This window comes from Bos grunniens, chromosome 3 (genome assembly GCF_055505025.1).
Source record: "Bos grunniens cultivar Pamir isolate PY7600 chromosome 3, Bosgru_T2T1.0, whole genome shotgun sequence".
Classification (NCBI taxonomy): Eukaryota; Metazoa; Chordata; class Mammalia; order Artiodactyla; family Bovidae; genus Bos; species Bos grunniens.
In genome coordinates, this window is record NC_141167.1 from 29,825,190 (window position 1) to 29,841,494 (window position 16,305).

Sequence of the window (16,305 nt, forward strand, 5' to 3'; positions counted from 1 at the left end):
TGAGTGTATGGTGGTAGTGTATAGAGCAGGTACTGGAGAGAGTTGAGTCAGGACAAGGTTGGTAGTATCAGCCCAGAAGGGAAGACTTGCCAATAATAATGGCCAACAATTTTATTGAGCGCTGACTACCTTTCAGGTGTATTCTTAGAGCTTTACACATACTGATTCATCTAATTCTCACAGTAATCCTATGATGCACATATTATTCCAACCCCTACTGTAGAGAAGGAAACCAAGGCACAGATTTAAGCAACTTTCCCAAGGCCACACACCTTGGTAAGTGGCAGATCCAGGATTCAAAGCCAGACATCTGGGCTCTAAAATACACACTCACTCTTTAGCTGTGTGTGTGTGCTTGTGTTCATGGATGTAATAAATATATATATATATCATAAAAGTTATCATGTTGACCATTTTTAAGTGTACAGCTCACTGGCTGTACATTCAGTGTGACGTGCATTCACACTTTTGTGCAACTGTCACCACCATCCATCTTCAGAAGTTTTTCATCTTCCTTCCCAACCTGAAATTCTCTACCCATTAAACACCAACTCTCCTTCCCTAGTCCTCTCAGACCCTGAGCCCACCGTTCTACTTTGTTTCTATGAATTTTCCTGTTCTAGGTTTTATACGAACGGAACCACCAATATTTGTCCTTTGGTGTCCTGCTTATTTCACTTCATATAATGTTTTCAAGGCTCATCCATGTTGTAACACAGGTCAGAATTTCATTATTTTTTAAGTCTGAATAATATTCCATTGTATGTACATACCACATTTTGGTTCTCCAGTCACTAGTCGATGACACTTGGAAAACCCACTTGCTTAACCACCACCCTGTCCTCCTCCTGTGATGTTCTAGCTGGCACACAGTGGGTCTGGGCTATCACCAGGGTCTGTGCAGTGGGGCTCAGAGGCTCACTGTCTGCTCAGACAGTGGAAGGTTAAGGACGGCTTCCTGGATGAGGTGCCATTTGAACTGGGCCTTGAGTAAAGGCAGCCAGGTGGACAGGGGCAGCGTGGCAATTCCAGCACTGCCTCCCCAGTGGACTGTGAGCCTGGGGAACAGGAGCCACATCATGTTTGCCTGGCATCCCTAGACCCAGCCCCAAGAAGGTCTCTAAGAAGAGGCGATCAGATGGGTGAGTGGGTACCCAGGTAAGCACTTTGCCTGGCTCTGCAGGTACCAGCAGAATGTGTCACCTCAGGAGGACATGCATGTGTCTTGGGGTCGGGAGTCCAGGTTACAGTCTCAGCTCTGCCGGGATCCCCGTGACCCTGGTGAGGAGCTGGGAAAGTATCATTTCTTGAGGGTGTGCCATGTGCTGAACACCATGCTGACCTCTTACGTATATGACCCCACTCATCTGCACAGCAGCCCTACAAAGCAGGAATCGTGATGCTCATGTGTTGGTGAGATAAGGGGCAGTTTTCAAGGTCACACAGCTCAAGCTGTCCAGAGAGATTCAGACCAGCTCTGCCCACCTGGCTCCTCTTCCCTGGTTACCCTTGTGGGAGAGGCGTTACCATAAGGTCAGGGACTGTAGGCTTAATCTTTTCCAGCACTCCCCTGGAGCCCTGAGCAGTGGCCCTCCCTCCCTGGGACAGGGGTCCTCACCCAGCTTCAAGTCCTTCTCTCTCTCCTCAGAAGTGGTGGCCCAACATGTTCACAGTGGTGCTTTGATGCTGCTCAGATGTCCTTTCCTGGATCCCCTAGACCCCCATGCTGTGCCTGAGGGGGTACTTGCTTCTCCCAGTGGTGGGTGGAGTCCTCAAGGGAGCTGTGTGACCTTCGGCAAGTTGCTGAAACTGTCTGTGCCTTTCTTTCTTCATTTACAATACAAGGATAATGAATTGCCCACCTCATAGGGTTTTGATGAGGAGTAAGTGAGTTCATGAAAAGTGCCAGCGCAGGAAGCACTCCCCAAGTCAGCTCTGTTGCTGTTACGATTGTCACATTTTTGTGTCTCTAGTCACAGCCCAGAACCTGGTGCAGAGCAGCTGAGTGTAGTTCTATGGATGGGTGGAGGGCGGGTGGTAGGTGGAGCCCCACCTTTCCTGCCTTCCCCACCCCCACCCCATCAGCTGTCCTGTCTGCTCTCTCCAGCTTTCTCTTCATCATAGACACGTGGTCTCAATAGTCACAGTAGATGCAGGGCCAGGGAACAAATGGGAGAAGTGCTTATGAAGATGACTAGGCAGGAGTTGAAGACTGATTGGGTGCTGGAGGTGGCAGGGGAGAGGAAGGAGATGGGGATGATGCCTGGTTTGGGGCTGGGACAAAGTGGGGCCGATGGTACTAACCTTGCAATAGTGGGCACTAGAGGAGGACAATTCCAATAAGGAAAGGAACCATTTCTTGGTTGTGAACTCATGCAACCAGGGTTCCCTGAGCACACACTCTATCCCAGAGCTTGTATCAGTAACTGGTGCCCAAGGAGAAAGGCTCAGTTTGTGTCTTCACAGAAGCTGCAGGGGGATAGGATACAGGAGGCAGGTGCATAAGCACGTCGGGGCAATAAGGTTTCTGTGTTCAGGGTCCCCAGGGGTGCAGAGAAGGGGGCAGTCAGCCTAGGTGAGGCCTGGGGACTCTCAAACATGGCTCAGGGGGCTGACTTTTGGCTGGAGCCGTGCATGGTGAGATGGGGCTAGAGTGGAGGTGAGAGGCCTGGCAGAAGAGCATCCCTGCCCACACAGAAGGGACAAAACAGCCTGGGTGATTCCATGAATGATGGGAAGCTTGGTTAGAAGCTTGTTGGTGGTAAGAATACAGACTAGAGGGTGGATAGGTGTGAATGAGGCCCCAGAGGCAAATGGGCCCTGAGGGTACTCCTTGCACTGAGGAGTAATTCTCTTTATTCCCTCAGCTCCTCCGGATGGAGCAGGTACGGCGGATCCCTGAGGAGTACTCTCTGGGGCGGATGGCAGAAGGCCTGAGCCACCGGGACCCCATCATGAAGGTGCTGTCCATCCGAGGCCTGGTCATCCTGGCTCAAAGGACTGAAAAGGTGAGTGGAAGGCAGGGGAGAGCCCACGCAGCCAAGGCCCTGACAAGAGGAAGGATGGAGCTTGGCCATTCGCAACTCTCCAATGCTGGTGACTGGAATCAGAGCTCATTTCTTTCTCTGTCTTAATTATCCCATCTGTAAAATGGATATCCATTAATAATTCCCTACATGCTTTATTTTTTGAAAAGTACTTTCCGAATTCAGATTTTTCACAATGACCCTAAGAGCAGTATGTTTAGGAGGGGCTGGGGATAGCAGTAATTATTCCTAATTTAGAGATTAGGAAGCTGAGTCGCAGGTTGTTGTTTCATTAGCCTTTTAAAAAGTGCTGTGTTTTTCTCTACTAAGCACTGTCGTTACAGCTTATGATTTAGAGGGACAAAGGGACAGGACATAGACTCAGAAAACTAACAACACAGGGTATCATCTATAGATAGTGCCAAGAAGTGGGGAGACAGCAAAAGCCCTCAGGGTTGCAGGCTAGGAAGGAGTCAGTGAGGCCAGAGAGGGCTTTGGAGACAAAGAAGTTTGAGTGAGGGCGTACCAGGCAGGCGGGATAACATAAGCAAAAGCCTGGAGGTAGGACTTGCTTGACCAAGTTCATCTCTGTGACTCAGAGGCTGGGCCCCTCACCTGTTAGATCAGATAGGAGCCCCCATCCCAAATACTCCTTCTCTGCAGGCTGCCAAGGTGCAGGCCCTCCTGCCCTCCATGGTGAAGGGTCTGAAGAGTGTGGATGGGCTGCTGGTGGTGGAGGCAGTCCACAACCTCAAGACCATTTTCAAGGGGCAGGATCGGAAGCTGATGGACAACTCAGTCTATGTGGAGATACTGCAGATTCTGCTGCCACACTTCAGTGATGTAAGGAATTTCGTGAGGGTGGAAGGATGGGGGTGTAACACCTGGAGGGCAGTTCTTTACTACTCTGGGGGTCGTAATAGCTCCCACGGCCCGTTGGGACCTGAGCAGGGCTGAGTCAGCCCAGGGGAAGGGGCGCTCGTCCCAACTGGTCCAAATTCTTTGTAATTGGTTTGCACAGAGAAAGTTCCTTCTCTAATTGGTTCTCATAGAGGGAGGTCTTTTTGTGTGCTCCTTACCCCAGAGACTTGCCTGTCTGTGATTGGTCCATCTAGAGGAGTCACAATTTTTTTCCTTTTAACTTTTTTTTTTTTTGTAATAGGAGTATAGCCAATTAACAATGTTGTGATAGCTTCAGGTGGACCACAAAGGGACTCAGTCATACACACACATGTATCTGTTCTCCTTCAAACTCCCCTCCCATCCAGGCTGCCGCATAACATTGAGCAGAGTTCTCTTAGCTATACAGTAGGTCCTTGTTGGTTATCCATTTTAAATACAGCAGTATGTACCTGTCAATCCCAAACTTCCTAACTCTCCCCTCCCCCATTCTTCCCCTAAGTGGGGGGTCACAATTCTTTGATTGGTCTCAGCAAAGGGGAGCATTTTTCTACTTGGCACAAAGGCACCTTTTAGGACAGTGGGGTCCCTGCTGGGAAGAGTGGGCAGAGCTCCTGACCCAGGCTCTGTTGAGGGGGAAGCCAGCCCCAGATCACCCCCATCAGGTGGCCTTCAGTGTTCTTCGTCTCTGTGGGTCTTGTGCTCGGAGGGGCCCTCAGAATGAGTGGGAAGAAGGCCATGAGCCTCTGCGTGGGGCACAGAGGTGCAGGCAGCCTCCCGGAGGATGGAGCTCGCCTGAGCCTCTGGATCTGCCCCAGTCACGAGAGGACGTGCGCACCTCCTGCATCAACCTGTACGGCAAGGTAGTTCAGAAGCTGCGGTCGCCCCGCACCCCGGCTGTGGAGGAGCAGCTGATCAGCACCTTGGTGCCCCTGCTGCTGACCATGCAAGAGGGCAATGCCAAGGTGAGCCAGGTGAGTGTGCATAGCCCTGAGTCCTGAGGGTGCAGCCCGCTTTACAGAACCCAGCCTGGAATCACAGACAATCCTAGGCACACACACACAGACAATCACAGGCAACCAAGTCTGGCCAAGCCTGTTTTCAAAAGGTACTCATGCCAGTATTTCTTTTCAAAACACCCAACTTTCCTTGTATGTTTCAAATATTGATAGGAATTGTTTTCCCAAAATCCAGTTTCATACTTTTTTTTTTTTTCCGGAGCATAGTTCAACTCTTCTGGAATTGCATAGCTCTGGTATTCTCTTCCTATTGGCCCCCAGAAATGTGTGAAGACCCTGTTCCGCTGTTCTTGCTTCATGGCTTGGGAATTGCCAAAAAAAGCTTACAGCCGGAAGCCCTGGGACAACCAGCAGCAGACGGTGGCCAAAATTTGCAAGTACCTTGTGAGTGCTTCTAAGACAACAGTGGGTTCTTATGAGTGTGTTGGAGGTGGCCAGTTCTTTCCTCGTCTCTTCCTCCTTTGTACACGAGCATCCTTACTGACAATTCCATTACCACCTACAAGCTGTTGGCTCCTGGAAGTTCATCTTTGCCTTGACTTCTCTCCCCACTTCTGGTGTTCCTTCTCCAAGGCTTACTGGACATCTCTCCCAATGACTGTGTGTGTGCTATGCTAAGTCGCTTCAGTCCTGTCCTACTCTTTGCAACCCCATGGATGGTAGCCCACCTGGCTCCTCTGTCCATGGAATTCTCCAGGCAAGAATATTGGAGTGGGTTGCTATTCCCTTCTCCAGGGGATCTTCCCAACCCCAGGGATCAAACTCATGTCTCTTATGTCTCCTGCTTTGCAATGCAGGTTCCTTACCACTAGGGCCACCTGGGAAGCCCTCCCCTGCCCACAATGACTACACACAACTAAACTCAGCATATCTCTTCTGAACTTAAGGCCTTCCCAACGTCAGTTCTCTCTCCTTCTAAATCCCCGAAGCTGAAACCTAAAACCATCCAAGGCTTCTTGATCCCCCTCACCTTCACTTTGATCAACCTTACATATCCTAAATACCTCTGAATCTGTTTTTTCCTCCCCTTCCCATTATTATTCTCTTAGTTCAGGTCATAAATGTTTCTCAGATGGGTCCAGCCATCCAGTGAGTCCCCCAGTCTTGAATCTCAGCCCCTCCAATGCATTCCCCACTCAGGCTACCAGAATGATCTGGTTAAAACCCGAGTCTGTCTATATCATATCCCTGCCTGAGGGACTCTACCTGCTCCCTCTTCTACAACAGTAATTTCCAGCATGTATTCGCTGTGATGGCAGTCCTACAAGAAATACCCCACAGGAGAGAAAAGATCCAAGACAAGTAAGTTTGGGAAAGATTGTATCATTATCTTCCTCTTGGAGATTTGCCAGTGTCACCAGCACCTTACAACTCTGAAATGCTCTGTGCTGAGGAAATTTCCTGGTTGATTCATGGTTTCCCCAAATTATTAAGCCACAGAACCCCCTGTCCAGGTAACACCTGAGAACATTCTGCGGTAGGAGAGAGCCCTACACGCAGTGACACGCTACACTGCACGATGCAGCCGGGTTCCTTCATGTACCATTTCGGACGTTTTGCCATCTAGGCCCATCTACCTTTCCTGTAGTCACCGGCTGTGTTCCCCAGGATGCAGGCTCTGAGGCAGAGGTTAGCATGCAGGAGGTTTATTAGGGAGCACCCTGGGACCAGCTGCTGTGGAAGGGAGGGCAGGGAGTGGAAGTGGCAGAGGGGTCAAGCCGCAGTGTGGTTTCAGGGAAGGTCTCAGCCAGCATGATGCGGAGATTCTTCACACGGGGGCTGGCGGTCAGGTCTCCACACCGACTGAGTGGTCTGTCAGTTTCTGGTTCTGCCCCTTGAAGAAGGTCTTGAGGCTGTGGTTTGCCTTGTCATCAGTTGCCAGCTGGCCTGGGAAGGGACGTGACCGGGCCAGCAGTTCTCTTCCACCAAGGCAATCTGTACTTGGGGGAATAAATCCTTCACACCCTAAGGGAGGTCTGGGTGGGGCATGCAGCATCCCCATTCCCCCACCAACCTAACAAATAAACAAAATAACACATTGTTATTTTGCAGTGATAATCATTATCAATAGTGCTCAAAGCCTCTGCAATCCAGTGCTTAATATTGTTACCTCCTTTTACAGAGGGAAAAAGAGGCCTGGAGGAAGTGTTTGGCCAGTGCTGCTAATTCAAATACTAACCATGACCAGTGACTGGGCAGATAAGTGATGTAGGGGTGGTAGGGCCATGGCAACCTGGAGGGGCCAGGCTCTTTGAAAGCACGAATGGAGAGCTCCTTCAGTTTCACAAGAAAAGCTAGATTTTTATAAGACTTTAATTAACAATCAATTTAGTTAAAACACAGGCCTCTACCCTGCCAGCCATTTGTGGCCTGTGGGCTGCCAGCTTGTGACCTCTGTATTAGACCCTCTGGATTCTCAGTCTCTTCTTTGCTCTCCAAGCATCAACAGTTCTGCTCATATGAAGGTCAACCTCTAGCCTTAGCTTTAGGGAGGGGTCAGTAATCTAGTCATTTATACATTTATCCATCCAATACTTTCTGGGCACCTGTACCATGCAAAGCTCCATCCAGGGTGCTGAGGACTCTGAGCTGAGTGAGAAGGTCCCTTCTTTTGGGGGAACTAGAGATCCAGTGGGGGAGACAGGTATAAGTCATTATAAGTCCAGTGTCATAGGTGCCATGACAAAGGCTGTGCAACATGCTGCAGGGATGTCTTCAGGGAGGAGACGGTTTCTGAGCTGAGCCTCAAAGAATGAGAGGGGACTCATCAGGAAGGAAAGAAGGAAAGGGACTCCAATCAGGAGCAATGGCTTGTGTCCGGCACGGACTTGGGCAGAGTTGTGCCTCGACCTGGGATTGGAGCATGCATAGTGTGCATGGAGGCAGTGGTAGAGAAAGACCTAAGGCTGAGAAAGAACATGATCATGAACACTTTGCACATTAAGCCCAAGAGTTTACTCCCTGACATTGTTATTGCTTGTTGTTCAGTCACTCAGTTGTGTCTGACTCTTTGCGACCCTATGGACTGCAGCATGCCAGGCTTCCCTGTCCTTCACTATCTCCTGGAGTCTGCTCAAACTCATGTCCATATAGTTGATGATGCCATCCAACCATCTCTTCCCCTGTCATCCGTTTCTCCTCCTGCCCTCAATCTTTCCCAATATCGGGGTCTTTTTCAATGAGCTGGCTCTTTGCATCAGGTGGCCAAAGTATTGGAGCTTCAGCTTCAGCATCAGTCCTTCAAATTAATGTTCAGGGTTGATTTCCTTTAGGGCTGACTGGTTGGATTTCCTTGCTGTCCAAGGGACTCTCAAGGGTCTTCTCCAGCACCACAGTTACTCCCTGACATGCAGATTGTCAATAGGAGAGTGATCAGACCAGACCTCCCTTTATCTCCCTCAACAGTCTCTTAGCAGATTGCCTGCCCCCTGGTTTCTACTTGATCAAACCCAACTGAACACCGCCGTCAGACTATTTTGCCTAAAACATTACTTTGTCATTGCCCTATTAAGAATGGATGCTGGCTTCTTATTTTTTAATGCATAAGGAAGCCCTATTTCTGTCTGTATTTGAAGGACTTTTAAGACCCTCCTAAGTCTGTAGTTTATTCCCACTGCTTTGTAACTTGAATCCTTCACCCTAGTTAGACCCGTCTCCTTAGTCATGTCCCTCACATGCCATATCCATTCTCAGCTCTGGCTAGACTTGCATTTTAGAACTTGCCTTCTGGCCTGGAGCAGGTGGGTGGATTAGAAAAGGAGACACCCAAGGCAGGAAGATCATTAACATGATTGTTGCAGTCAGCTAAGAGAACATGAAGTCTGGCTTCTGGAAGAGTCCAGAATGGGTAGCAGAGTTATGTAGGAGGCAAAGGGCCAGGGCTCAGCTGCCTGACTGGGTCCTGGTTCCTGGCTTTGGGAGGGGTAGATGGGAGGTTATTCCCTCTGAGGGCCCAGCATTCTCTGGTTTCTCTTTGTCCCAGGTGGACACCCATCGAGACAGCGCCTTCACGTTCCTCAGTCAGAGCTTGGAGTATGCCAAGAGTCCTCGGGCCTCCCTCCGGAAGTCATCAGTCATGTTCATAGGTAACCTGCCCTGGCAGACCTAGTTCTGCTGCTTCCTCCCCTTGGAAGGAAACAGTGGCCCTTCTGGCCCAGGGTGGATGCCTCCCTTTGTATGCAAGGCTTGGCCAGCACACAGCTTTGATATAAATTAGCAAGGTCTCCCTTCTTCTGAGATCACTGCTTGGGAAGTGGACCAAGGTCATAACCTTGGCATCTGTAGGCAGTAGAATCGCTGCTTCACCTACCCCACCTCCCGCCCCCAATACAGCAAGGTCCAGGCACAGCAGGAGCCTGCCCTGCAGCAGGAAGCACCGGTCTGCACAGGGGGAAGCGAACTAGGATCTCAGCTCCATAATCCCCTTTCTGTGTGATGCCAACTGAGCCTCCTCTGTAAGATCTATAAGGCGATTGGCGAGATAGGGATCAACTCCTGCTTTGTGGCCTGGATGAGAATTTTTTAAAATGTGAAGACTGGCAGATAAAGGTTCTCCCCCAGTGACAGTCACCTTCCTCCTTCTTCCCACAACCCCAACCTCTGTCTTTCTGGGGAAAAAACCAAGTAGGTTCCCTTCACTCAGAATCCTCCACAGGACACTTCTGTTAGTATGCTGTCTCCTCTCAGCCACTCCCCTTCCCTCCCCCAAACAGCCACATATCCTTCAAGGGTCTGCAGGAGACTCTACTGCAGAGAGGCTTGGAGAGGCCCCCACCTTGTACCTTTGCCCAATTCGTGTGCAATTTTTCATTCGTCCTGTCATCCATGCCTGTATCTATTGGCTTCTGCCTCACACACTGATTGAGCCTCTGCTCTGTGTCAGGCACTGCACTTAGTCTAGAGAAACAAAGAAATTTTCAGGAGGTGATGCTGATGGTCAGGACTGGGGATATGTGGGGGCAGCTGTTAACATGGTCAGTTCTGGGACAGATAAGCAATGCCCAGGCTGGAGGGGGCATCCTTTGGGCTGTGGGGACATGCTCAGGGGGAGCTCCTCAAACAGAGTAATGTATTTCCTAAATTCTGGCTTCTCTAAATCTTGTTCCAAACTACTCACTTCCAAGAATGTTGGTGTTTTGATTCCTAACCTCTTGCGGGTTACAGATCTTTTGTGAGACCCTATAGAAATTTAGGAACACTTGCCCTAGAAATATGCACATATACATGCCCTTGAGCAAGTGTCTCAAAGGCCCTCAGACTATCTTTCCCGCTCTCCCATCCCTAGCAGATCTAAGCTGAAGAAACCCCACGTCTGGCGGGAGATGTTCATGAATCACAAGTAAAACACATCACAGTGTGTACACAGGTGGAGACAGAGACTCTGGGAGCCTAAAGAGGCATTTATAACTAGCTTGGGGCAAGGTAGGGAAAAATTTCCTAGAGGAGCAGCCACGTTAAATTGAATATTCAAGGACAAATAGGAATTAGTAAGGTACAAAGTACGGGAGGGGCCTTCTGAGAGGTAGGGCACATTCAAGGATCTGCAGGTACTTCAGGAGCCACTGCAGCAGGGGAGGGCTGAGCTATGTTGCCGAGGAACTGAGTTTCAGCCTCTCCAGGGACCCCACCAACCACCTGAGAGGAAGGTATGCGAGGCACTTGGTACCCTCCTGTTACTGCTCCTTGGAGAGGGGGCACCGAGGCAGCACCTCCCTGAGTCTTGGATGAGAACACTACAGACCAGCCTGGGGAAGGGATCTCCTAGGACCGCCTCTCAGAGTCAGCTTCGGCCCTGCTCCTGTCTCTGTCCTGTTGCCCTCTCTACCCACTGGATCTTCCACCCATCCCAGGACCCCTCTCAAGAAATCTGACCCAGGGTCAAGACGAAGTTCTCTGTGTCCTCGTTTGTGGGACCAGGAGAGCTTTTCCGAGGAGGTCTGGTCTGAGGGGGGCGGTCAGAATCAGGAGATGGACCCACTCACATCTTGGATTATGCTCAAGGGTCCCTGGTCCCCTGTATGGAGAGCAGCATGACAGAAGATCGTATGAATGAAGTTAAAGCTGGTGAGTCCTGTCCTGCACTGGCGAGATTTGCAGAGCCAGTGTGGGAATGAGTAGGCTCGAAGCAGGGAATGGGAGAGGGGAGGGTTACACATGACCCAATGCCAGGGGCTTCAGCTCAGTCCAGCTGTGCTAGCACTGACCCAGGTGAGTACATGTTAGCTACTGTGGAGTCGCTAAGACACAGAACACACAGTCCACCTGCTAGGGGAGCTTACAATCCAGGAAACCAGACTCGGAAAACAAGATCAAAAACCATTTAGTGCGGAGCAAGTAGTTCACACTCTTAAGGGGGCATGTTAATTTCATAACTGGGAAAGCTGATGGGAGCATGAAGGAAGGCTTGGGCAGTCCAAGAAGACTTTCTGGAGAAGGCAGGTTTTGATCCAAGCTTTGAAAGACATGCACAATTTGAAGAGCTGGGAGATGAGGGGATGCTGAGCAGAGTACCCAAGCTAAGATATGAAGTGAGAAGGATGAGGTGTGAGACTCAGGTGGGGGACCTAGACTTAACAAGTGACCTCTCTCCTCCCCATAACTCAGCTCTGGAAAACTTGAGACACGACCCAGAAGCATCAGTGTGCATCTGTGCTGCCCAGGCCCAGGACAACATCCTGGCCAGCTGCTGGCGAAACTCCTGGCCACTGCCGCACGGGGACTCATGGGTGTGTGACCCGGCCACCACGCACCGCTGGAGCCCTAGCTGTGAGAACTTGCCCACTTCCCACCAGCGGCGCTCCTGGATCATGCAGGTGTTGGGCTCCTGGAAGATATCTTTGAAGCAGTGATGTTCCTGAGCCCCCAGCCCTCCTTGGAGGTGGCCATGGCCCCAGCCACACTCACTATAAATGCCACATAGCTTGCCTCTCCCCATGGAGTTTTTCCTGTGAGATGAGCAAGTTCTTTATTATTGACTCAGTCAACATTCATAGATGCCCGTAGGCTGTCTTATAAATGGGGAAGCTGAGGCCCAGAGAGGTGGAATGGCTTGTTTAATGTCACACAGTAAGTTTGCCAGATGTCTCAGCTTCCCCTCCCTTACAGGGAGAGAATAAGAACAAAAGGAGATGATGATTTGGGTAGGCTTTGGAGAAGAAAAAGAAGAGACCCCCCATCCCCACCCCATGATATGCATATCCCAGAATCCTGATCTCTGAGCCCCACCCTCGAGTCTTTGCCCAGAGATTGCCCACCACTCATTCGGGCAACATTTACTGAACACCTAACCTGGACCAGGCCTGCTCCGAGTGCCAGAGATACAGACATGAATGAGACCCAGCCCCAGGCCCCGGGCATTTGATAGTCTGATGCAGTGGTTCTCAACTGGCGGTGATTTGGACAGGTCTGAAGATATTCTTGGTTGTTTCCACTTGGGGAGGGGGCTGTTATCATCAGTGGGTAGAGGCCAAGGATGCTGCTAAACATTCCACAGTGCACACGACAGTCCCACAGCAAAGACACACCCATCCTAAATTGTCAAAAGTGCTGAGGCTGATAAACTTTGGCCTCATGGAAGTATTAGAGATGTAAAACACCAACAGCCCAGCAGGTCAATGCTGTGCTGAACAGTGGTGTGGGGACTGTGAAGTCCAGAGGCTAACTGCAGGTGGGAGATCAGGGAAGGATTCCCAGAAAAGAGACACCCCCTCCAGTGGGTTTGGAAAGATGCCTACACATCAGGCATGTATGGAGAAGAGCAGGGCACATGAGACCAAGAATCAATGGCAGATCTGAAGGTGCTCTGGAGCTCAGAGTGGGAGGGGAGAGGAGGACAAGGGCTGGGTTAGTAAGGCCTTGGAGCCTGTGTTAAGGAGACGACTTCAGAGAGCCTGGGAAGGTGTGGTGGGAAGGGGCGAGGCAAAGCAGGGGGAGATGCAGGAGGATGTCTGCTTTAGAGAGCTTCCTCCTTTGCATACACAGGCGCTGCTGTGGGGATGGCAGTAGCCATTCTGGACAGGAACCTATCACTCCACAGTCACATTAAGTTTATGCATGCCCATGACTCAGCACTTCCACCGTGGGCACACATCTCAGGGAATCTTCCCACAGGTCCATAAGGCGAGATGTATGGGGAAGTCTCTCTTAGTGTTATTTGTGATGCCTGGGACAGGAGGCAGCCTGGGGATCCACCCTGAGGGGATGGATGGGCACTGTGGAGTCCCATGCAGCAGTTCGAAGCAGTAAGGGTACATGTAGCACCATGGATGGGACCTAAAACCTAGTGCTGAGGGGGAAAAAAAAACAACATATAAAATGCATGTACAAAAGAAGTTACATTTGCAAAGGACACTTACAAACTGAAAAATGCACATTAAAACACATTAGAGTGATAGGAGGAGGAAAGGAGGAAGGCTCAGAGGAATAAATGAAAAAAAGGAGAGGAAGAAAGCTCATGCAGGAGCGGAGGGGAGGTGCTGGGTGGGGGATGGAAAAGAACACGGACAAGGACGTCTGGCCGGGGGCTTCGAGGTCTGGCAGGGGCCTGGGCTACAATGCAGGATGGACAGTATGACTGGACCTGTGGGAGATTGGGGAAGAATTTTCAGAATCTGGTGGTTGACAGCAAGGACAGCGAGACCTCAGGATGGTGCCCAGATTTCAGGGCAGATGACCAGGCCAATGATGTCCCCCACTGAGTGGTCCTCAGGACCAGGAGCAGGTTTGGGGAGGGATGAGCTCATTCTGGACATGGTGAACTTGAGGGGCTTGTCTGCCATGATAGTGGAGATATCTCCTAGGTACTGGCTGCACACCATGGAGCTCAGCAGAGGGATCCAAGATGTAAACAGATTTGGGATATTCATCTGTGCACAGGTGTGAGCTAAGATTCCCTGGGTGTATGTGCAGAGCAGGAAGAGACATAAGTCTGTAAGATGACCACACAATCATCTTCCAACAAATGTAGGCCAAGGCCATCAGGATCCTGGGCCTGAGATAGAATAAGAAATGTGTGTGGTCCTTTTGCGTAACCTTGTCCATTGCCAAGAATGTTCATGAGCATTGCCCCGTTTGAATCTCACGGTAGCCATACGGAGTCATGGGAAAGACAGGCTGGCTTTATTATCCATGTGCTACAGATGAGGACAGGGCTCAAAGATGGGTGGTTCTTGTCTAATGTCACGCCAGGAAGCAATTAGAAGTGTGGATCCCAAAGGCCTCCCAACTCCCATGCCTGAGCCCTTTCCACCCAGAGACACTGCTACTTTCACTAGACAGAGCCCAGGTCTGGGTGGCCTTGACAAAGAAGAGCTGCCATGTTTTAGGTCTGGGTGGTTTCGAAACACAGAGACGCCTGGCAGGCTCAGTTATTGGCAACGGCCCCCAAACAGCCTCAAGTTGGAAGGGTCAAAGAGCACTTCCCTTCTCTGAACCTTCCCTATCATCACCTGCAAAACTAGTTCTTATGGGATTTCATAGGAATCACACTTTTAAAATGGAAGCAAAATGACTTTGCAGGCTCTGTATTCAAGAAGAGAAGAAATGAAGAGGAGAATAATACAGGAATCATTAGGGACTAGGCTGGAGGAGGAAGTGTGGAAAAGGAGATTTAGATTTGGAAGAAGAGAGCATACGGACCAGGTGTTCCCCTGGGCACAGGTGACACAGAAGGTAAATGACACAGTCCTGGCCCTGAAGGGCTCATGGCCCCTCCAAGTGTCATCCTGAGCCCTGCTGTCTGTCTCATTCGTCAAATAACGGGCAAGCCTGCTAGCTCTGCTTCTGGGCTTCAGATCTCTCTTCTCCCCTGGCTTCTCACCAGCATCCTCCTCGTCAATTTCTTAACCCAGCATCTCCTATCAATCCTTCACCTGGCAACCCAGGCCTTCCTAGGACAAATTTTCCCTTATGTCTGTCAGTATCTCACCGTCCTCTGCAGCAACCTTTCACCCTTTGATCTATGACCCCCACCTACTTTGCTGACCTTCCTTTTAACTCAGCATGCAGGCTGTTACCCACCCCCATGTCTCTGCACGTGGACTTCCACTGCCTAAAATGCCCAACTTCCCTCCAGCCCCTATCCATCTGCAGAGACCTTCCCCATCTCTGCTCTGAGATCTGCATCACTTCCTCAATGAACCCTCCTCGAACCCCCCAAGGAACAGCCATTCCTCTGTTCCTCCACTGAGCCGGCTTGTGACTAGACTGGGTTTAGACTGGTCTGCTGCGTGCCTATCTTTCCTTCTAGACCAGGCTGTGAGCTCCTGAGACTGTGGCATCCAATGCAGGGCCCAGCAGCCATTTGCTGGGAACCCAGTGGTTGCAGGAAGGCACACCTAGCCCAGAGGCCTTGTTGCCATCTCAGCTGTGGGGGGTAGGGGTTTGTGCATGTGTCCTAAGTCACTTCAGTCATCGTGTCTGACTCTTTTTGAGCCCATGGACTGTAGCCTGCTAGGCTCCTCTGTCCATGGGATTCTCCAGGCAAAGATACTGGAGTGGGTTGCCCTTTCCTCCTCCAGGGGATCTTCCTGACCCAGGGATCAAACCTGCATCTTTTGGCAGGCGGGTTCTTTACTACTAGCCCACCACAATTCAGACTATTTCTGAATCCCAATCAGAAATAGTCTGATCACATCATTCTTTTCCTCAAAGCTCTCCAAAGGGTCCCACTGCACTGTGAGGAAAACCCAAACCCTCAGAATCACAGCTCATTATCTTTCCCATCTACCTGCTACTCACTGTCTTTTCTGCACCTTGCACCTTTAGCCCTCTCTGTTCCCTTCTTGGAGAAGGCTCTTCCCCAGACACCCCCTGGGCCACTTCCAAGCTTCTTCCTTTGCTTGAATGCCGGCCCAACCTGTTTAAAACTTTTCTCTCACAGTCCTTGCTACCACATGACGAACTCCCGTATCTTACTTGTTGTCTGGCTCTCCCCTCTGCTTACTGCTTCCCTGGTGGCTCAGATAGTACAGAATCTGTCTGCAATGCAGTAGACCCAGGTTCAATCCCTGGGTCGGGAAGATCCCCTGGGGGAGGAAATGGCTAGCCACTCCAGTATTACTGCCCGGAGAATTCCATGGATAGAGGAGCTTGGCAGGCCTAGTCCATGGGGTCCACAAAGCGTCGGACCACCACTGCGGGACTAACACTTTCACTTTCTCTCCTCTACCTTATCAACTCCTAGAGGGCAGGGATTTTACTTGCTTTGCCCAGCACTGTATACCCAGCGACTACAACAGGACTGGCACAAGAAAGGAGCTTAGAAAACGTGCTGACTGGTTAAATAAACCAGTGGATTAAGTGATAATGCGCTATTGTGGGGTGCAGGGCTCATCCACCGTCCCGAAAGTATTCGAAAGTGC

The 16,305-nt window shown here is 50.5% G+C and overlaps 1 protein-coding gene across 1 annotated transcript in view; it reads left to right on the forward strand.

Annotated features, from left to right (window-relative positions):
* Window positions 1–11,874, forward strand: part of MROH7 (maestro heat like repeat family member 7) — a 45,003-nt gene extending 33,129 nt beyond the window's left edge. The window contains exons 17-23 of the mRNA XM_086390012.1: window positions 2,868–3,008; window positions 3,690–3,869; window positions 4,745–4,900; window positions 5,207–5,329; window positions 8,928–9,030; window positions 10,946–11,008; window positions 11,549–11,874. Of these exons, the coding sequence (XP_086246138.1) occupies window positions 2,868–3,008; window positions 3,690–3,869; window positions 4,745–4,900; window positions 5,207–5,329; window positions 8,928–9,030; window positions 10,946–11,008; window positions 11,549–11,793 (1,011 nt within the window). The 3' untranslated portion in view covers window positions 11,794–11,874. The remainder of the gene's footprint in view (window positions 1–2,867; window positions 3,009–3,689; window positions 3,870–4,744; window positions 4,901–5,206; window positions 5,330–8,927; window positions 9,031–10,945; window positions 11,009–11,548) is intronic.
* Window positions 11,875–16,305: the final 4,431 nt, after the last annotated feature.